The sequence below is a fragment of the Salmo trutta genome, chromosome 38, assembly GCF_901001165.1.
Source record: "Salmo trutta chromosome 38, fSalTru1.1, whole genome shotgun sequence".
In the NCBI taxonomy this organism is placed as follows: Eukaryota; Metazoa; Chordata; class Actinopteri; order Salmoniformes; family Salmonidae; genus Salmo; species Salmo trutta.
Window position 1 is genome coordinate 8934741 of NC_042994.1, and position 16629 is coordinate 8951369.

At 42.4% G+C, this 16629-nt stretch overlaps 3 protein-coding genes across 5 annotated transcripts in view; 2 read left to right on the top strand and 1 right to left on the bottom strand.

Annotated features, from left to right (window-relative positions):
- Positions 1-6695, bottom strand: part of LOC115178557 (serine/threonine-protein kinase 10) — a 39997-nt gene extending 33302 nt beyond the window's left edge. Inside the window, exons 1-2 of one of the 2 annotated variants that reach the window (XM_029739814.1) lie at positions 5877-6695; positions 4133-4297 (exon numbers count right to left, since the gene is read on the bottom strand). In XM_029739814.1, coding sequence (XP_029595674.1) covers positions 4133-4297; positions 5877-6029 — 318 coding nt within the window. In that variant the 5' untranslated portion in view covers positions 6030-6695. The remainder of the gene's footprint in view (positions 1-4132; positions 4298-5876) is intronic. The other variant, XM_029739815.1, reaches the window with a different exon arrangement.
- A 623-nt stretch (positions 6696-7318) lies between these two features.
- Positions 7319-11252, top strand: LOC115177834 (CST complex subunit STN1). Of its 2 annotated transcripts, XM_029738823.1 has the most exons (9): positions 7319-7613; positions 7704-7799; positions 7928-8005; positions 8079-8255; positions 8426-8552; positions 8698-8848; positions 9833-9970; positions 10202-10274; positions 10390-11252. In XM_029738823.1, exons 1-9 carry the CDS (start codon positions 7466-7468, stop codon positions 10545-10547), a joined length of 1146 nt encoding a protein of 381 aa, XP_029594683.1. In that variant the 5' UTR covers positions 7319-7465; the 3' UTR covers positions 10548-11252. The 2 variants fall into 2 exon arrangements, with proteins under 2 accessions (XP_029594683.1, XP_029594684.1); XM_029738824.1 differs by lacking the exon at positions 7928-8005.
- A 321-nt stretch (positions 11253-11573) lies between these two features.
- Positions 11574-16629, top strand: part of LOC115177934 (SH3 and PX domain-containing protein 2A-like) — a 33137-nt gene continuing 28081 nt past the window's right edge. Inside the window, exon 1 of the mRNA XM_029738928.1 lies at positions 11574-12115. Coding sequence (XP_029594788.1) covers positions 12044-12115 — 72 coding nt within the window. The 5' untranslated portion in view covers positions 11574-12043. The remainder of the gene's footprint in view (positions 12116-16629) is intronic.

Genomic DNA, 16629 nt, shown 5'->3' on the forward strand with positions numbered 1-16629 from the left:
TCGAAAGCTTTGGCCAGGTCAATGAATACGGCAGCACAGTATTGTTTCTTATCGATGGCGGTTACGACATCGTTTAGGACCTTGAGCGTGGCTGAGGTGCACCCATGACCAGCTCTGAAACCAGACTGCATAGCGGAGAAGGTGCGGTGGGATTCGAAATGGTCGGTAATCTGTTTGTTGACTTGGCTTTCGAAGACCTTAGAAAGGCAGGGTAGGATAGATATAGGTCTGTAGCAGTTTGGGTCAAGAGTGTCCCCTCCTTTGAAGAGGGGGATGACAGCAGCTGCTTTCCAATCTTTTGGAATCTCAGACGACACAAAAGAGAGGTTGAAAAGGCTAGTAATAGGGGTTGCAACAATTTCGGCAGATAATTTTAGAAAGAAAGGGTCCAGATTGTCTAGCCCGGCTGATTTGTAGGGTCCAGATTTTGCAGCTCTTTCAGAACATCAGCTGAATGGATTTGGGAGAAGGAGAAATGGGGAAGGCTTGGGCGAATAGCTGTGGGGGGTGCAGTGCTGTTGACTGTGGTAGGGGTAGCCAGGTGGAAAGCATGGCCAGCCGTAGAAAAATGCTTATTGAAATTCTCAATTATAGTGGGTTTATCTGTGGTGATAGAGTTTCCTATCCTCAGTGCAGTGGGCAGTTGGGAGGTGTTCTTATTCTCCATGGACTTTACAGTATCCCATAACTTTTTTGAGTTTGTGTTGCAGGAAGCAAATTTCTGCTTGAAAAAGCTAGCCTTGGCTTTTCTAACTGCCTGTGTATATTGGTTTCTAACTTCCCTGAAAAGTTGCATATCATGGGGGCTGTTCGATGCTAATGCAGAACGCCACAGGATGTTTTTGTGTTGGTTACGGGCAGTCAGGTCTGGAGAGAACCAAGGGCTATATCTGTTCCTGGTTCTAAATTTCTTGAATGGGGCATGTTTATTTAAGATGGAGAGGAAGGCATTTAAAAAAAATAACCAGGCATCCTCTACTGACGGGATGAGGTCAATATCCTTCCAGGATACCCGGGCCAGGTCAATTAGAAAGGCTTGCTCGCTGAAATGTTTCAGGGATCGTTTGACAGTGATGAGTGGAGGTCGTTTGACTGCTGACCCATTACGGATGCAGGCAATGAGGCAGTGATCGCTGAGATCTTGGTTGAAAACAGCAGAGGTGTATTTAGAGGGCAAGTTGGTTAGGATGATGTCTATGAGGGTGCCCGTGTTTACGGCTTTGGGGTGGTACCTGGTGGGTTCATTGATAATTTGTGTGAGATTGAGGGCATCAAGCTTGGATTGTAGGATGGCTGGGGTGTTAATCATGTCCCAGTTTAGGTCACCTAGCAGCACGAGCTCTGAAGATAGATGGGGGGCAATCAGTTCACATATGGTGTCCAGAGCACAGCTGGGGGCCGAGGGTGGTCTATAGCAGGCGGCAATGGTGAGAGACTTGTTTTTAGAGAGATGGATTTTTAAAAGTAGAAGTTCAAATTGTTTGGGTACAGACCTGGATAGTAGGACAGAACTCTGCAGGCTATTTCTGCAGTAGATTGCAACACCGCCCCCTTTGGCCGTTCTATCTTGTCTGAAAATTTTGCCGTTAGGGATGAAGATTTCAGAGTTTTTGGTGGACTTCCTAAGCCAGGATTCAGACACGGCTAGGACATCCCGGTTGGCAGAGTGTGCTAAAGCAGTGAATAAAACAAACTTAGGGAGGAGGCTTCTAATGTTAACATGCATGAAACCAAGGCTATTACGGTTACAGAATTCATCAAAAGAGAGCGCCTGGGGAATAGGAGTGGAGCTAGGCACTGCAGGGCCTGGATTCACCTCTACATCACCAGAGGATCAGAGGAGGAGGAGGATAAGGGTACGGCTAAAAGCTATGAGGATTGGTCGTCTGTGACGTCCGGAATAGAGAGTAAAAGGAGCAGGTTTCTGGGGGTGATAAAATAGCTTCAAGGTATAATGTACAGACAAAAGTATGGTAGGATGTGAATACAGTGGAGGTAAACCTAGGCATTGAGTGAGATCTGCTTGAGTTATACAGTGAGGTTTCGATGTAGCCTACAGTGTTGTTTTGAATGATGTACAGTGAGCGCATTTTAGAGCAGATGGTGTTAACAAACTGTAGCCTACATGTGCTTAGTTTCAATCAAATCACGTTTTGCCTAGTGGCGCGTTCTGTTATGTAGAATACTATCATTATGTGATCTTGCAGACATTGATTGAGCTTTGATCTAACTTTATTAAACGAGCACCGTTCGCCAGAGTAGCCTGTTTTCTACGAGTAGAGCAGAGACTGTGGGCAAAGTAGAGAATCCTGTACATGTGCAGAAGCTTCGGGACCTTTAGCTGGCGGGAAGATGGGGCCAGAAAAGTGGATTCCACAGCCACTATATAGGGCTAACTCGAGTCTATCCATTAACTTGCAAAGTGGGCACGTACATGGTAAAATAGTTAGGTTTCCACAATGTGAGACTGAAGCTAAGTGAAATTGAGAAAACATAAAATGGCTACGGTCACTAATCTAACCCTTAAAAACCATAATGTGGTTACCACATTGTTATTAGAGCCATATCAAATGAGGAAGACAACATAAATCACTCTCCTCAGACTTGACTTCTACACAACCTTTAAGAACGTCTAGTCTTTCATCTACAGTAAGAGCTCCTGTGCTAATCTCTTTATCTCTCTATTTACACACCAGCTAACATGTAAGCTTCATGTAGGGGCGGCAGGTAGCCTAGTGGTTAGAGCGTTGGGCCAGTAACCAAAAGGTTGTTAGATCAAATCCCCGAGCTGACAAGGTAAAAATCTGTCATTCTGCCCCTGAACAAGGCAGTTAACCCACTGTTCCTAGGCCGTCATTGTAAATAAGAATTTGTTCTTAACTGACTTGCCTAGTTAAATAAATAAAAAATACAAATAAAAAGCCTAGACAATAATCAATACACAACCGCCATTGGGCTAGAAGCCATTGTTTGACAGAGAGGAAAGGGCCGAGCACTCAACAGAGCTGCAGTGTAACCAAATACTCCAGGTAATCAATCACAGCTTTTGATGAGTCTGATTACTGATAATGTGTCTATGTGGATGTTTCTATGTGAGCAGGGAGGGAGACACAGGGAGCCACCGTGTCGTACCACTTATTATTTCCCAGCTTGAAAAAGGCAATGGAGCTTTTGTCTCGTTCTCCTTTGGAGCTCTTGGGAGGCTAGGGTATGTAACCCATCAGGTAGCACCTTAGAAGAACTGACCTTGTGGATTTAGATGTCATATTATGTTTTATTTGTTGAATCCATTTTTCCTGATTGAAAGGCGGAAATGCCTTTGTTTTATAGGTATTCTTTTGTATTATATTCCTATATAGCTTGTTTCACTTTAGGTGTCCTATGCCAAGAAGACCAAAACAAAACAGATGGGCCCTTATTTACTAGCTAGTTAGATATGATTGAACTACTCCTTGCAATCCCTGAGTGCACAAATGTTCTAATATATGCATGACCACTTTCCCAATGCAATTATTTCCTCGTTATCTTCGGACACAGGGGTGCCCCGGGAACATCATCTGAAACTAGATCCCCAAATCCAATCAAAATTCACAGGAAGTGACCACCATCCTGAAGGTGAGGACTAGAACAATGTGTACACAAAGAGAGGGTTATACGGATGGACTCTAGTTATTTTGAGAGGTGACAGAAAGACACATCACTCAGTGATATCGTGAAGACGAAAAAGGCAATATAATAATACACTGTAACACAAAAACGAATTTCCATATCAAATACGGCAATAAACTACAATAAATGCTGCTAGTATCTGTGCTAGTTTGAACTTTGACCTGGGAAGACGATAACTGAGGGAGAGTAGGTGTGAGAGGAGGATGAACATTCCAATGTACTGATAGCCATGACACAGGTCAGTCCTCACAACTCATAGCAGCCTAGTTAAGAGGCCCCAACAAAGGACGACACTCCAGCACACTGCTGGTCTTCGCTGATTCTCCATGAACCATTCCATCTCACTACCAATGTTTCGCTGAATAGACCTTCAGAGTTTGTGCTATGACTAACGTCAACACACTATTACAGCAGCACCGCTAACAAAGCACAGCCTCCGCTGAGAACGCCACTTCCTACTCACCCATAGCTTGCTGTCGAAGTAGAAGGCGTCCAGCAGCTTCACTATGTTGTGATGGTCGCAGGAGGCCAGGATATCGATCTCTACCATATAGTCCTCCAGCTCCTCCTCCGTCTTGGTATCGATCACTTTAGCTGCAGCCAGAATGCCTGTTAGCTTGTTCTGGGCCTAAGAGACACACAGGCAGAAGTGAGAGGGTTATTATGGTGGCTTCTGACAATGGAATAGACTTGAGTTCTGTTGACATTAGCAGAAGACCCACCAAGGTTAAGCGAGTGTGCTATTTTGGGGGCTTCATGACAATGGAAATTATACAACAGAATGGGTCCCGTTGTTGCTCTCATAACAGGAGTCAAGAGAGAGTTGATATCAGATTTCACATGACGTTCGCAAAAAGCAGCCAACTGACACTTTTTTCAAATGTATTTATCAGATCTTTGATGAAAACCCTCACAGCATAAGTCTCAAATCCATTTGAAATGGAACTGTCTGCCGTTTGGTTTGGTTGTGTCTCATAGCAGGATGTGCTGGATGCGGTCTGCGGTGATATGGGATATGGCACTTCCTCTTAACCTGGGTGTGCTCCTCAGGTCACGTCTGCCATTGAAATGATTTTAATACATTATCCTGTATTATCACATTACACATGATCACATTCACAGGATGGATCCATATTCAACACACACACACACAAACAGACTCTTCTCTTTCACTATGAATCGATGGGGTGTTTGGAGGCCGGTTCAAATAGGGCGACTCATCATGAGATTGCAGCATATTATAGTTGGTATTGTAGAGATGGTTGTAAGCCCAGGACGTTACTGGGAAATGTACTTCCCACAGATGTGCTTCGATTGGCCTGTTGTAGCTCTAGTAATGCCAGAAAGGTCCATTATTTACTATTGTTAGGAGTAGTCTTATAGTAAATGTTGTTATACTTTGTTCATGGAGCAGCCAACAGTTTGGTTGTAGTAGTAGTCGTCAACTTCACATGGCGTCTGTTACTAAACGGACTAAGGCATATGGGATTCTCTACAACAAGTACTAGTTAGATTTGGAAACCATAACTGACCACACACAGTCCTATTAATAGATCAGAAATAAATTAAAAACAGAGCACAATCATGGTAGAGATCCAGATAGCTATTATTATACCGTTACACCATGCCCCAAAAATAGGCTAGTGGCTCCAGAAAAACAAACACGCTAATTGGAATAGCGTCGACAAAGCACCCTGCTACTGGTTTTGGCCCGCCACTCACGGGTGATCACATTCAATGTCACTCATGTAAACAATGTTTTTTTGCTCTGCCCATGCATTGAGGTCGGTGAAAACAATGCCACAATTGATTGGGACTCATCTAACATGGTTTAGGGCTGCTGTGAATGGCCTGACAATCAGAGATCGGGAAGAAATGGCTGTGCGTGCGTGTGGACTGGAGGCAGTGTAGTTGCCATTGTTGACCAAAATGAAAAGAATGGCAGTCATTAACCAAATGTTGGGCTTAGTCCTAAACAGAGTAATTAGTAACATTTCCAGTTATTGCCTAAGGGAAGAATTCCAAGGAACACCATATAGGATATATTGGTTACAGCAAAGTGGACTGAGATAAACACACATATGACATGATCGATGATTCTTGAAACATGGTTTCAAACCTGTAAAATGTAACGTGTTCACAATGTCATCATCATTGCTACAATGAATCAGAAGAGATCTACAATGACCCAAAATGACCTATCCTACCTTATAGACTTTTCCAAAGGCTCCATCCCCCAGTTCGCCAATGATCTCCCATATCTCCTCTGGGTTCTCATCTCTGTGGACATGCTCATACTGTTTCTTCTTCTTCTCAGCACCCAATTTAAAGATTTTACGGAAATTGAAAAAGGATGCCATTTTCAAGCCTGCCTTCTTCAGATAGACAGTTGACAAAGGAATGAATATCCAGCAATACGAAGATCATCAGTGCAATCTACCGCATAGGACTTGAATTGTTGTGTTTACTTAGGTCCCTTGGTGTGTTCTTCTGAGTCAAGCAGACTCTGAGGTGGCATACTCAATATGTTACAGTATTATAACAATTCAGAATTATTTCAAATACTGTTCAACTGAAATCATTGATGATCAACCCGTTATTATGGCAACGATATCACAGTTATCCCATAACAAAATGAAATTCCACCGACATCATGGCCTATTGTTGATTCTTACTCCAACAATATTCACTTTGCTGTCTCCTGGCATTGTATTTCCGTCCAAAGAATAGACTTTCACAGTGCAAAGTAAGCACGGGAAGCTACTGCTGTTTCTCAGAACAACCAACACTGGCCTGACAACGCAAGCGGCTGGGCTCTTTCCTCAACCAAAGAGCAGACAGAGAAGGTACAGAAACGACCCTTCCAAAGAATTCTATTCCATGAAATGTTATATTCGATCCCCCAAAGTCACTTGAATTTATATATAGCGAATAAAAACACCGTTGGTATGGTAAGACAATCTTCTTTCCCTTGGCGAGGCACGGGATCCAGTAATCTAGAGGATTTGGTGTCAAATGCGCGTTCATGAGCCAGCAACTGTAGTTCTTTCACTTCTTCACGCTTGATTGAAGGTGGAGGAAAGAGCATCTAGAGCGCGTTGCTTCCACCCTCAGCACTGGAGGCCAGCATTATGTGTTAGAAATTATTCATAAATTAAAGAAAACTTTTAAATAATATTTGAAGGAGTACGACATTTTGTAGAAGCCTGTTCGATACATTTCTAGCCTAGGCCTATTGTTCAGCCCTGCAACATTTTGTAAATCCTAAGTAAAATTGAACGAGAAAGAAAAGCCATATAGCCTCATTAAAAAGGATAGCACATTTCCCCCAATATTTAAAATATTCAATTCGGATAATTGCATCAATATGAGAGATAATACAGTCTCTGATACAAGGATGGGTTTCTTTCGTCTCTCATTCAATAGCTTAAAACGACATGTCCCAGATACCCATGCGAGACGTGCACTCGCACGCACAGAGAAAACTTTTCAACAATTGTTGTCTTTACCACATTTACATCTATTAATAATCGTCCTTCACGATTAAAATATGTTTACATAAATGCATGGTTTATTTAATCTGTTCTATTTTCATCTATTTTCTAATTCACGTGACCGGAAACTCGGACTTTTGCGGAAGCTGTGCAAATATTTGCTCAAATTTCAAAACATTTCCCGGGAAATCGAAGCAAAACAAACTAACCGAGCGAGGGAGAGACGAGTAAGCTTTCTTAAGTAGGTTAGCTTGCTACTTTTGGTTGTCTTTGATCGCGTGTGGTGAGTCGCCTATGATGGTATGCAGCCTGAAGCAAAGGAACCAGAGGGGGATAGTGTATGGGAGGAACCACCTTCAGTGCTGTGGGGACTGGACCCGATGTTCAACGCTTTCAACAGGCTCTATGTCAAAGACATCCTACAGATGAGAGAGTCCTGTCTAGTGTCAGGTATTGTTACCTTCCGTTTTGACAACATGAATGCTACTGTCATGTTTATTCAACTTTACCAGCTAACACGTTTCATTTCCCCTAACCTAGGGATATACTTCTACAACTCTCACCCGATATTCAAAGTTGATGTGCTTGGGACTGTGGTGTACAAGCGAGAGCGAGAAGACTTCTTCTGTTACGGAGGTAATGATGAAGCTCAAGTGATTGGTTTGAAATATTCCTACTTTGTCTCTTCATATCAAACAATTATCCACATGCAAATATTGAGTCCATGTAAATCCAATATGGCTGCTGTTATAATTGTTTTACAGTTGATGATGGTACTGGTGTTATAAACAGCCTTTGCTGGAAAGATGAACAGTGGAGGGATCAAGGTGACCCTGCTACATGTAAGTGCAGATATTGTCATTATAACTGTGTGTCAGCCCTGTTCATATTCCCGCTTGGCTGTATTATCTTCAGCAGGAGCAAGGTCTTTCGGTAGCAGCGCACGTGGAGACTTCAACCCAGCCAACGAGCTGAAGAAACTACGGCAAGCCCAACACAGCAGCTCCCACCTGGAGATAGGAGAACTGCTCAGGGTGCGAGGGCCCGTCAAGACCTCCAGACAACAGAGAGAGATAATGGCCTCTACTTACTGTGAGTGGAGAGGTGACACATATGACTATGGTCACACAGACATGCACGGTCATGCAGATATGGACACACACACAATTCTGCATTTCGCAACTATACACCGTTTATTAAACCTGACTTATTGTTGTCCATACAATCCCTAATGCCCCCCCCCCCCAATTCGTTGGTTGTAGATAAAGTGTCAGACCCGGTGATGGCGGTCCAGATATCCTGGATGATGGAGGTTCCTCAGCTCTACAGACAGTGCTATGATAAACCATTCCAACTGGACAGCAGTGCACAGAACCCTAACATTCAAGGGTAGGTCTAATTATCTCTTTAGCTATATTCAATTGCTGGTCAGTGAGGAGCAGCATCATTTTGGCTATTATGTATGATATTTACTTTAAACTTTGATTTTGTGATTTTTGTGAATATCTTTATGGTTTATTTTGTATTCCTACAGTGGTTCTGCTTCCTACCTACTTGGCAGAGCCACTCATATCCTGAAGGACTTCCTGAAAGAGAAAGAAGTCACCAGGTTCAGACCCTCTGATGTCCAGGACCTTTTACAGCGTCTCGTCTCCAGACAACCTCAGAAGACAGCATCAGAACAGGTAGAACATCTATGAACATCTATGTAGGCCTTATAGGCCTACACACACCTTATATATGCTTCTAAACATACCTTCGTAAAACTGACCATCCTACCGATCCTTGACTTCGGCGATGTCATTTACAAAATAGCCTCCAACACTCTACTCAACAAATTGGATGCAGTCTATCACAGTGCCATCCGTTTTGTCACCAAAGCCCCATATACTACCCACCACTGTGACCTGTATGCTCTCGTTGGCTGCCCCTCGCTTCATACTCGTCGCCAAACCCACTGCCTCCAGGTCATCTACAAGTCTCTGCTGGGTAAAGCCCCGCCTTATCTCAGCTCACTGGTCACCATAGGTCACCATAGCAGCACCCTCCCGTAGCACGCGCTCCAGCAGGTATATCTCACTGGTCACCCCGCAAAGCCAATTCTTCCTTTGGCCGCCTCTCCTTCCAGTTCTCTGCTGCCAATGACTAGAACGAACTGCAAAAATCTCTGAAGCTGGAAACACTTATCTCCCTCACTAGCTATAAGCACCAGCTGTCAGAGCAGCTCACAGATCACTGCACCTGTACATAGCTCATCTGTAAATAGCCTATCCAATCTACCTCATCCCCATACTGTATTTATTTATTTATCTTGCTCCTTTGCACCCCAGCATCTCTACTTGCACATTCATCTTCTGCACACCCTACCATTCCAGTGTTTAATTGCTATATTGTAATTACTTTGCCACCATGGCCTATGTATTGCCTTACCTCTTATCCTACCTCATTTGCACATGCTGTATATAGATTTTCTACTGTATTACTGTATTATTGATTGTATGTTTGTTTTTTACATGTGTAACTCTGTTGTATGTGTCGAACTGCTTTGCTTTATCTTGGGCAGGCCTACCTAGTTAAATGAAGGTGAAATAAATAAAGGGTTTGAAGGCATCATTAAGTTGTTCATTTTAAAGTGGGACTGTAAAAAAAAAAATCTGATTTGATGCTAGGAGCCTGAGGCTGGTCCATCATCGGGTCCACCAACATCTTTCAAACAGCTCGGGGAGCTCCTCCAGAAGAGCCTTCAGATCCTGCAGGACGAAGGCTTGGTGTTCCGGAAGGTCAAATCTCAGGATGAAGTCTACCATGTAAGCAGCAGCAGCACATGAATATAGATATCACAGAGGAACTAAGTGCTATGTGAAGCTTATCAAACACATTGACCCTGAGGCTCATGGGATGTGGGACACAAGCAAAGTGGTCAGCATACAAGAATGAAAGATTTTGAGACTGATCTTTCATTGTATTACTGTGGTGACTGAAGGTTATATTGGAGTGACACAAGTAAGTATTAATTCTACTGTATTTCTCCCCTTTAGGTAACGGAACGGGACAAGGATCTTCTCATGGCAGTCAGAGACATTCTTCTGGAAGATTGCAGACGAGAGAAATGTAAGGGCATTTCCCCTCTTCTTACTCCTTTAGAGTACTTTACAATACATTGCTCCACCAGTGCTGTACCAGTGTATTATAATATGTATTGATGGTCTTTGTCTCGCGTTGCCAGATGCGGAAAAGGGTTGCCACATCCTGCACGTCCTGTCCAGTGTGAGACAGAGGTACAGTCGCAACGTGAGCAAGGCAGCCTTGGAGCTGGTCCTCAAAGCTCTGGAGTGTAATAGTGACATCATCAGCACCAGCGACAGTCATTACACTATCCACTGACGCTGCCTTAGACATTCTGGGACATTCCACAAACTGTCTGAAATGGAGTGAAACGGGGAGGTACCATCCGACCTTGTCCAATAAGAAACGCATGTTTTTGTTTTCGGTTGGAAAAAAATATATATAACGTGTGCCCTAATAAATATGACCCTTTATACATTTGATTATTACTTAACATAGCCATCTTGAAGATATCAGTTGCTAGCAATCATGCTAGAGCTATGTACATTTGTATGAATGTATATTTAAAGAGTACAGGACAAGCTGTTTTGTGCAATTATATATATTTTTATATGTGCAAAAGTTGTGTAAATGATGTGTATAATACCTTGATTTAGAATTCAACTTGGAGCATATGCTCATTTTGCACACGGGGGCAGTATTTCGTCGTTTAATATGCACCGCGATGCAGCCCGTCGCTGATTGGTCCACTTTGAAACATCTGTATCCATACGTCCAAGCTATTGATGAGGGCAGCCTATAGCGTCTTATGACTCAGTTGCCACCACTGTCAAAGAAACTGCGGGGCATAAGAAGCAATATATGGAATAGTTTATGCTCTCTAGGCCTATGGAACAAATAGGTTGTTATAGCTTTTTGTAGCCTTTTTAATGGTTATTTAACCATACATGCTTTTGATAATGGAGATAATTGAATTGTTATGCTGAAACCAATCACATTCATAAAAAGTATCCTTACATGGTCCAAGCGCAGTGTGATGTTCACATTTTTCTTGGCATTAGCTACATTGTAGCCACTCTTGGGAGCACTTTAAGGAAACGTTACAGCTTGTAAAGATTATTACAATGATTACGCATATTTTCCAACATCGTATCTAAGTGTTTACAAACATATAGACATTGCCGAGATACTCAGTACTACATGCAAGTATTCCATAAACTATGAGTTGGAATGGGACTTCAACCTTCTAGCACAGTTTACCCCAAGTGCTTTCTCCCACTGGAGGACGCACCACCAGCAAGCCCATCCCACTAGGACCCCCCCCCCCCAAAAAAAAGAATTGCTATGCTTTCTTCTGGAGGCATTTGGTGGTGAATTCGGTGGCTTTTTTTTGCCTACCCCAACCCTATATAGCCTACAGGTATGCATCCCTCGCCGAAGATATTGTGGTCCACACAAAGGAACTCGCTCCACTTTCCTATTTGAGGTGACCTCCTTCTCAGCATGCGACCGCTGGCCAGCCTGCCTTGTTGTCCAACGTGAAGATCTCTCCTTTTGGATTTCGGGCAGAATGTTTTAGCCATATGAAGATAGGGACTAGGATATATTCTGCATTTGGGTATATTACGCATAGTCAAGGCAAGACATTTGATTCCTTGCGCCTGAACATTAGCTAGAATCGACAACCCAATCAATGAATGTCCTTTTTGAATTCTTCTTCAACGTTTCTTGAACTGCATAGGCCATAGCCTACTACAGAAACTGGAATATTGCATTTATTGTGTGTGTACGCTGTAGTCATTTCCAACGTCAAGATGCAGTTTCGGACAGTGTTGGATGTAAAAGTCGTGGACGTGGAGAAGCGGCGCAATCCGTCCAAACATTACGTGAGTAGGATACCCCCTCACCATTTATCTACCTACCTGGGTCCATTCAAAATCCGAACTACAATGACTACCTAATACATTCTGTATCTAATTTATGAATATAATACACGGTGAAGGGTTTCACCACTTATAGCCTATACCAGTCATCGCAGCTCATCACAGTTTTGATTAAACTAGCCAATGATTCATGAGTTATTGATTCAGTCTGCCAATCAATATCTCCGTTTATCAAATTGTGTTGGAGATTATATATTCTGTGTATGGCACTGGCCTCTTAGAACATATATGTCATTCTTGTCATTCATTTGAATGTGTTATAGCCTAACCAACGAATCTAAAGAAGGGTTATAACTAGTGACAATACAGACACTAAGTAATGCCAGATTACAACTGTGGCGTATCTTTTTCAATAACATGGGAACCCGAACTGTAATGCATTATTCAACTGGAACTAATATAGCCTAGTTTTGTATATCAATGGAGTCTCTTAGAATGCCACATCTGTAGAGACTATGTCATGAGAACGATAACAGCCTTTGTCATAAATGGTGGTATGACATACTACTTATGACGTAAATTGTCTAGTGTGGCTCAGTTGGTAGAGCATGGCACTTGCACCGCCAGGGTTGTGGGTTTGATTCCCGGGGCCACCCGTTCCTAAAATGTACGCGTGCATGACTGTAAGTCGCGTTGGATAAAAGCATCTGCCAAATGACATATATTATATTATAAATCACAAGACCTGACATAGTTTATTGTCAATTCAAGCTAAAACAAATTTAATTAGACGGATTCATTGTTAGTACAGTACTTCCTGTCTAGAATCATGCAGGCATTAGCCAAAGTGAATGATTGGATAGACTACCCTTAAATGTTTATCATAAACCCATCAATTAGTTTAGTAGTCATCCTCGGTGTTGTACAATTGAACACAGAGCTACTGTAGTCTACCTATGGGTCCCTCAAGGCAGCTTACTGTACTCTTGGGAAAGGGATATTTTTGAACACTGCCTACAGCAGGCATACGAATCAATATCTCATTACACTCCAGACTCGTGGGACCTCTATACATCGCTAACAAACAAGTTATTATAAATCTCATTAAATATGATCATACTAGATGTTGTCAACTCAAACACTCCATGTTGCTGTTGAAATAATCATGCACTCAGGCAAATATATTCTATTTTCAGAATTTGCCTGTAGTGTGCTTATACATCAATATCTCTTTTAAGATATACACACATGCAGGCTTTTGGGATGTCGTAGCTTACAGACCATATATTATACCTAACCTGCAAGAACATCATGCACCAACAGCCATCAGATCCACATAGACGTACTCAACCATTAGAGTACTAGATGTGTTGGACGTTGTTAATTGTTGCTGGTGATTCCCAGTCCAGTGTTGTGTTCAGTTGTGTTTTGGGGCTGTGCAGTCTCATAGGCCTCTCTCTGGCCTAGTTTCTGTTGCTACCATGCCCCTGGGATCACCGCTAGCTAGTCACTGTGAGAAGAAACTGGAGGGAGTAATCCCCAGACTGTGTGTGTGTGTGTGTGTGTGTGTGTGTGTGTGTGTGTGTGCGAGCGAGCGAGAGGCAGAGAGAGAAAGATTCTGTCCCTCCACCAGCGAGAGGCAGAGAGAGAAAGATTCTGTCCCTCCACCAATCTCAACACTCTGTTGGTGAAAACAGCTGGAAACGCTTATCCTATGAGAACAGAGTGAGAGAGAGAAGGGGAATGAGACACAAGTCTTTGTCAGGGGTGAAGTGGCCATTTGACCCAGGGGGACACATCTGCTTAGACACAGAAAATATTACAACACCGCTTCTTTCTTGTTCAGGTGAGATGAGTGTTAAAAGAGCTGGTAGCAATCCAGCAGTATTTTATTTTCAAATGAAGCCACCGCTACTCATTCAAGCCAACAACATTTGGAAACCTTTTGGACGACCCTTTAGTCAGAACCAGCAGTGCTAGTTGTTGTTTAGCATCATAAAACAGGCCTTCAGGAGGTTGTTTCCTACTCAAATATTTATTGAGTCATCAAAAACAGAATGATGGCCTGAGTGAAAAGGTCTCTGTTTTCAAATGGTTACTGCTCGCTGAGAGAATCACATTCAAGGGTTTTTATTTGGCTGGGCTTTAGGCTTGGCCCATTGTTTTCCTCAGGTTGACGACGATAGAGTCCAGCAGGAAAGAGAGTGGTGTCTGTATGTGTGTGAGTCAGGGTGATGTGCTGACGTCTGTCGTCAGTGAAGTCATTGTTCTCTGTTCACTTCACACAGGTTCGCCCTGTCACTGAACAAGAGGCCTTGGAAGTGTGTGTGTGTGTGTGCGTTACATTTGATTGTGTGTGCCATTTTATCTATCCTCTCTTCTAGCTCGAAATGAGAACTCATACAAGCTCAGATCTCAATCTTGTTTTATGCAAACTGTTCCGAAAATTTGAACATAGCGTGGAAAAAGGTCCTTTCATTACTCAGCCCCCTGGTCTGGTATTCCCTCCAAGCCAACCTAAAACTACAGGACCTGGTGTCCCTGGAGGAGTTCAAAGGACAAATAGATGAACAGGTTGTTGAGACATGTAGCTGTTTCTAATTGTCTCCCGATGTCACTAGTTGGCGTTGCCTTGTAAGGAAGCGTGTGGTTTTAAATGACACACACACATACATCTACTGTTTGTATTTGTGCTGTTGCCAGTGTCTTCTGTCTGTGTTGTCCGTTTTGTATTACATAGTCTTTAATCATTGTTTTATCCCCTGTCCCCACATGAAGCGTTTTGCCTCGTCAGGCCGTTATTGTATACTGAACAAAAATATAAACGCAAAATGTAAAGTGTTTGTTTCATGAGCCAAATTTAAAGATCCCAGAAATGTCCATGAACACAAAAAGCTTATTTCTCTAAAATGTTGTGGACAAATTTGTTTACATCTCTGTTAGTGAGCATTTCTCCTTTGCCAATATAATCTATCCACCTGACAGGTGTGGCATATCAAGAAGCTGATTAAACAGCATTATTATTACACAGGTGCACGTTGCGCTGGGGACAATAAAAGTCCACTCGGAAATGTGCAGTTTTGTTACACAACACAATGCCACAGATGTCTCAGGTTTTGAGGGAGCATGCAACTGGCATGCTGACTGCAGTTATGTCCACCATAGCTCTTGCCGGAGAATTGAATGTTCTGAAACAAATCTGTAAATGTTCCAGTTCTTCCATATCCTGCATCACCAGACATGTCACCCATTGAGCATGTTTGGGATGCTCTGGATGGAGGTATATGACAACGTGATTTTAGTTCCGCCAATATCCAGCAACTTCGCACAGCTATTGAAGACAACAAGGCCACAATCAACAGCCTGATAAACTCTATGCAAGCAGATGTGTTGCGCTGCATGAGGCAAATGGTTGTCACACCAGATACTAACGGGTTTTCTGATCCATGCCCCCACCTTTTTTTTATAAGGTGTCTGTGACCAACAAATGCATATCTGTATTTCCAGTTATATGAAATCCATAGATTAGGGCATAATTAATTTATTTCAATTGACTGATTTCCTTATATGAACTGTAACGCAGTAAAATCTTTGAAATTGTTGAATGTTGTGTTTATAATTTCGTTCAGTATAAATAAGAATGTGTTATTAATTGACTTGTTTGGTTAAATAAAGGTTAAATAAATCAAATAAAAAGGAGGGATTAGTGGATGTTATTACTGGAGCCCTGAACACATGTTGCTGAATGTCTCAACAACAGACAGATGTTGTCTAGTCACTTTTGAGAACTTTATTTGTCTGGAACAGTGGGAAGTCTTTTTTAACCTAAGTCTTTATGATTACTATAAAACTAACAGATTATTACAAGATGGGATGTGTATTAGGCAACACGTCTTAATCATCACCAACATGTACAAACAGTTATTTTTATATATATTTCTTTACAATATAAAATATGTTTGCCTCTGGCTCCAAGTCATTTCTTTATGTCGACACATTCAGGAATCACGATGCGAAGACAGACTTGCAATGGTAGCCCTTGCCCTTACTGTGAGAAATTGCCAATACAGTATACTGCAACTGTACCTCACTGTGTGTGTAGTCTAGCAATGTGGCAATTTGAAAGTGAGGCCTCTGAGATTGCGTAACCGAGCTGTACTGATTGAAATAGGATACAATGAACAACTCTGTGTGGATTGTTCTGCTGTACATGACAAGACTGAAAGCAGGGAGTGAGAGAGAGGAGGAAATAACAGCTGAATCAATACTTTTCCGCTTTTTCCTTATCCCTCTCAGAAAAACTTATGTTTGCCTGGTCTAGGTCTTCTCTTCCTGTTTCCTTTTGGCTGCTGCACTCTTAGAAAAAAGGGTTCCAAAAGGATTCTTCGGCTGTCCCGATAGGAGAACCCTTTTTGGTTCCAGATAGAACCCTTTTGGTTTCCAGGTGGGACCCTTTTGGATGCCATTTAGAACCTTCTGTGGAAAGAGTTCTACATGGAACCACAAAGAGATTTACA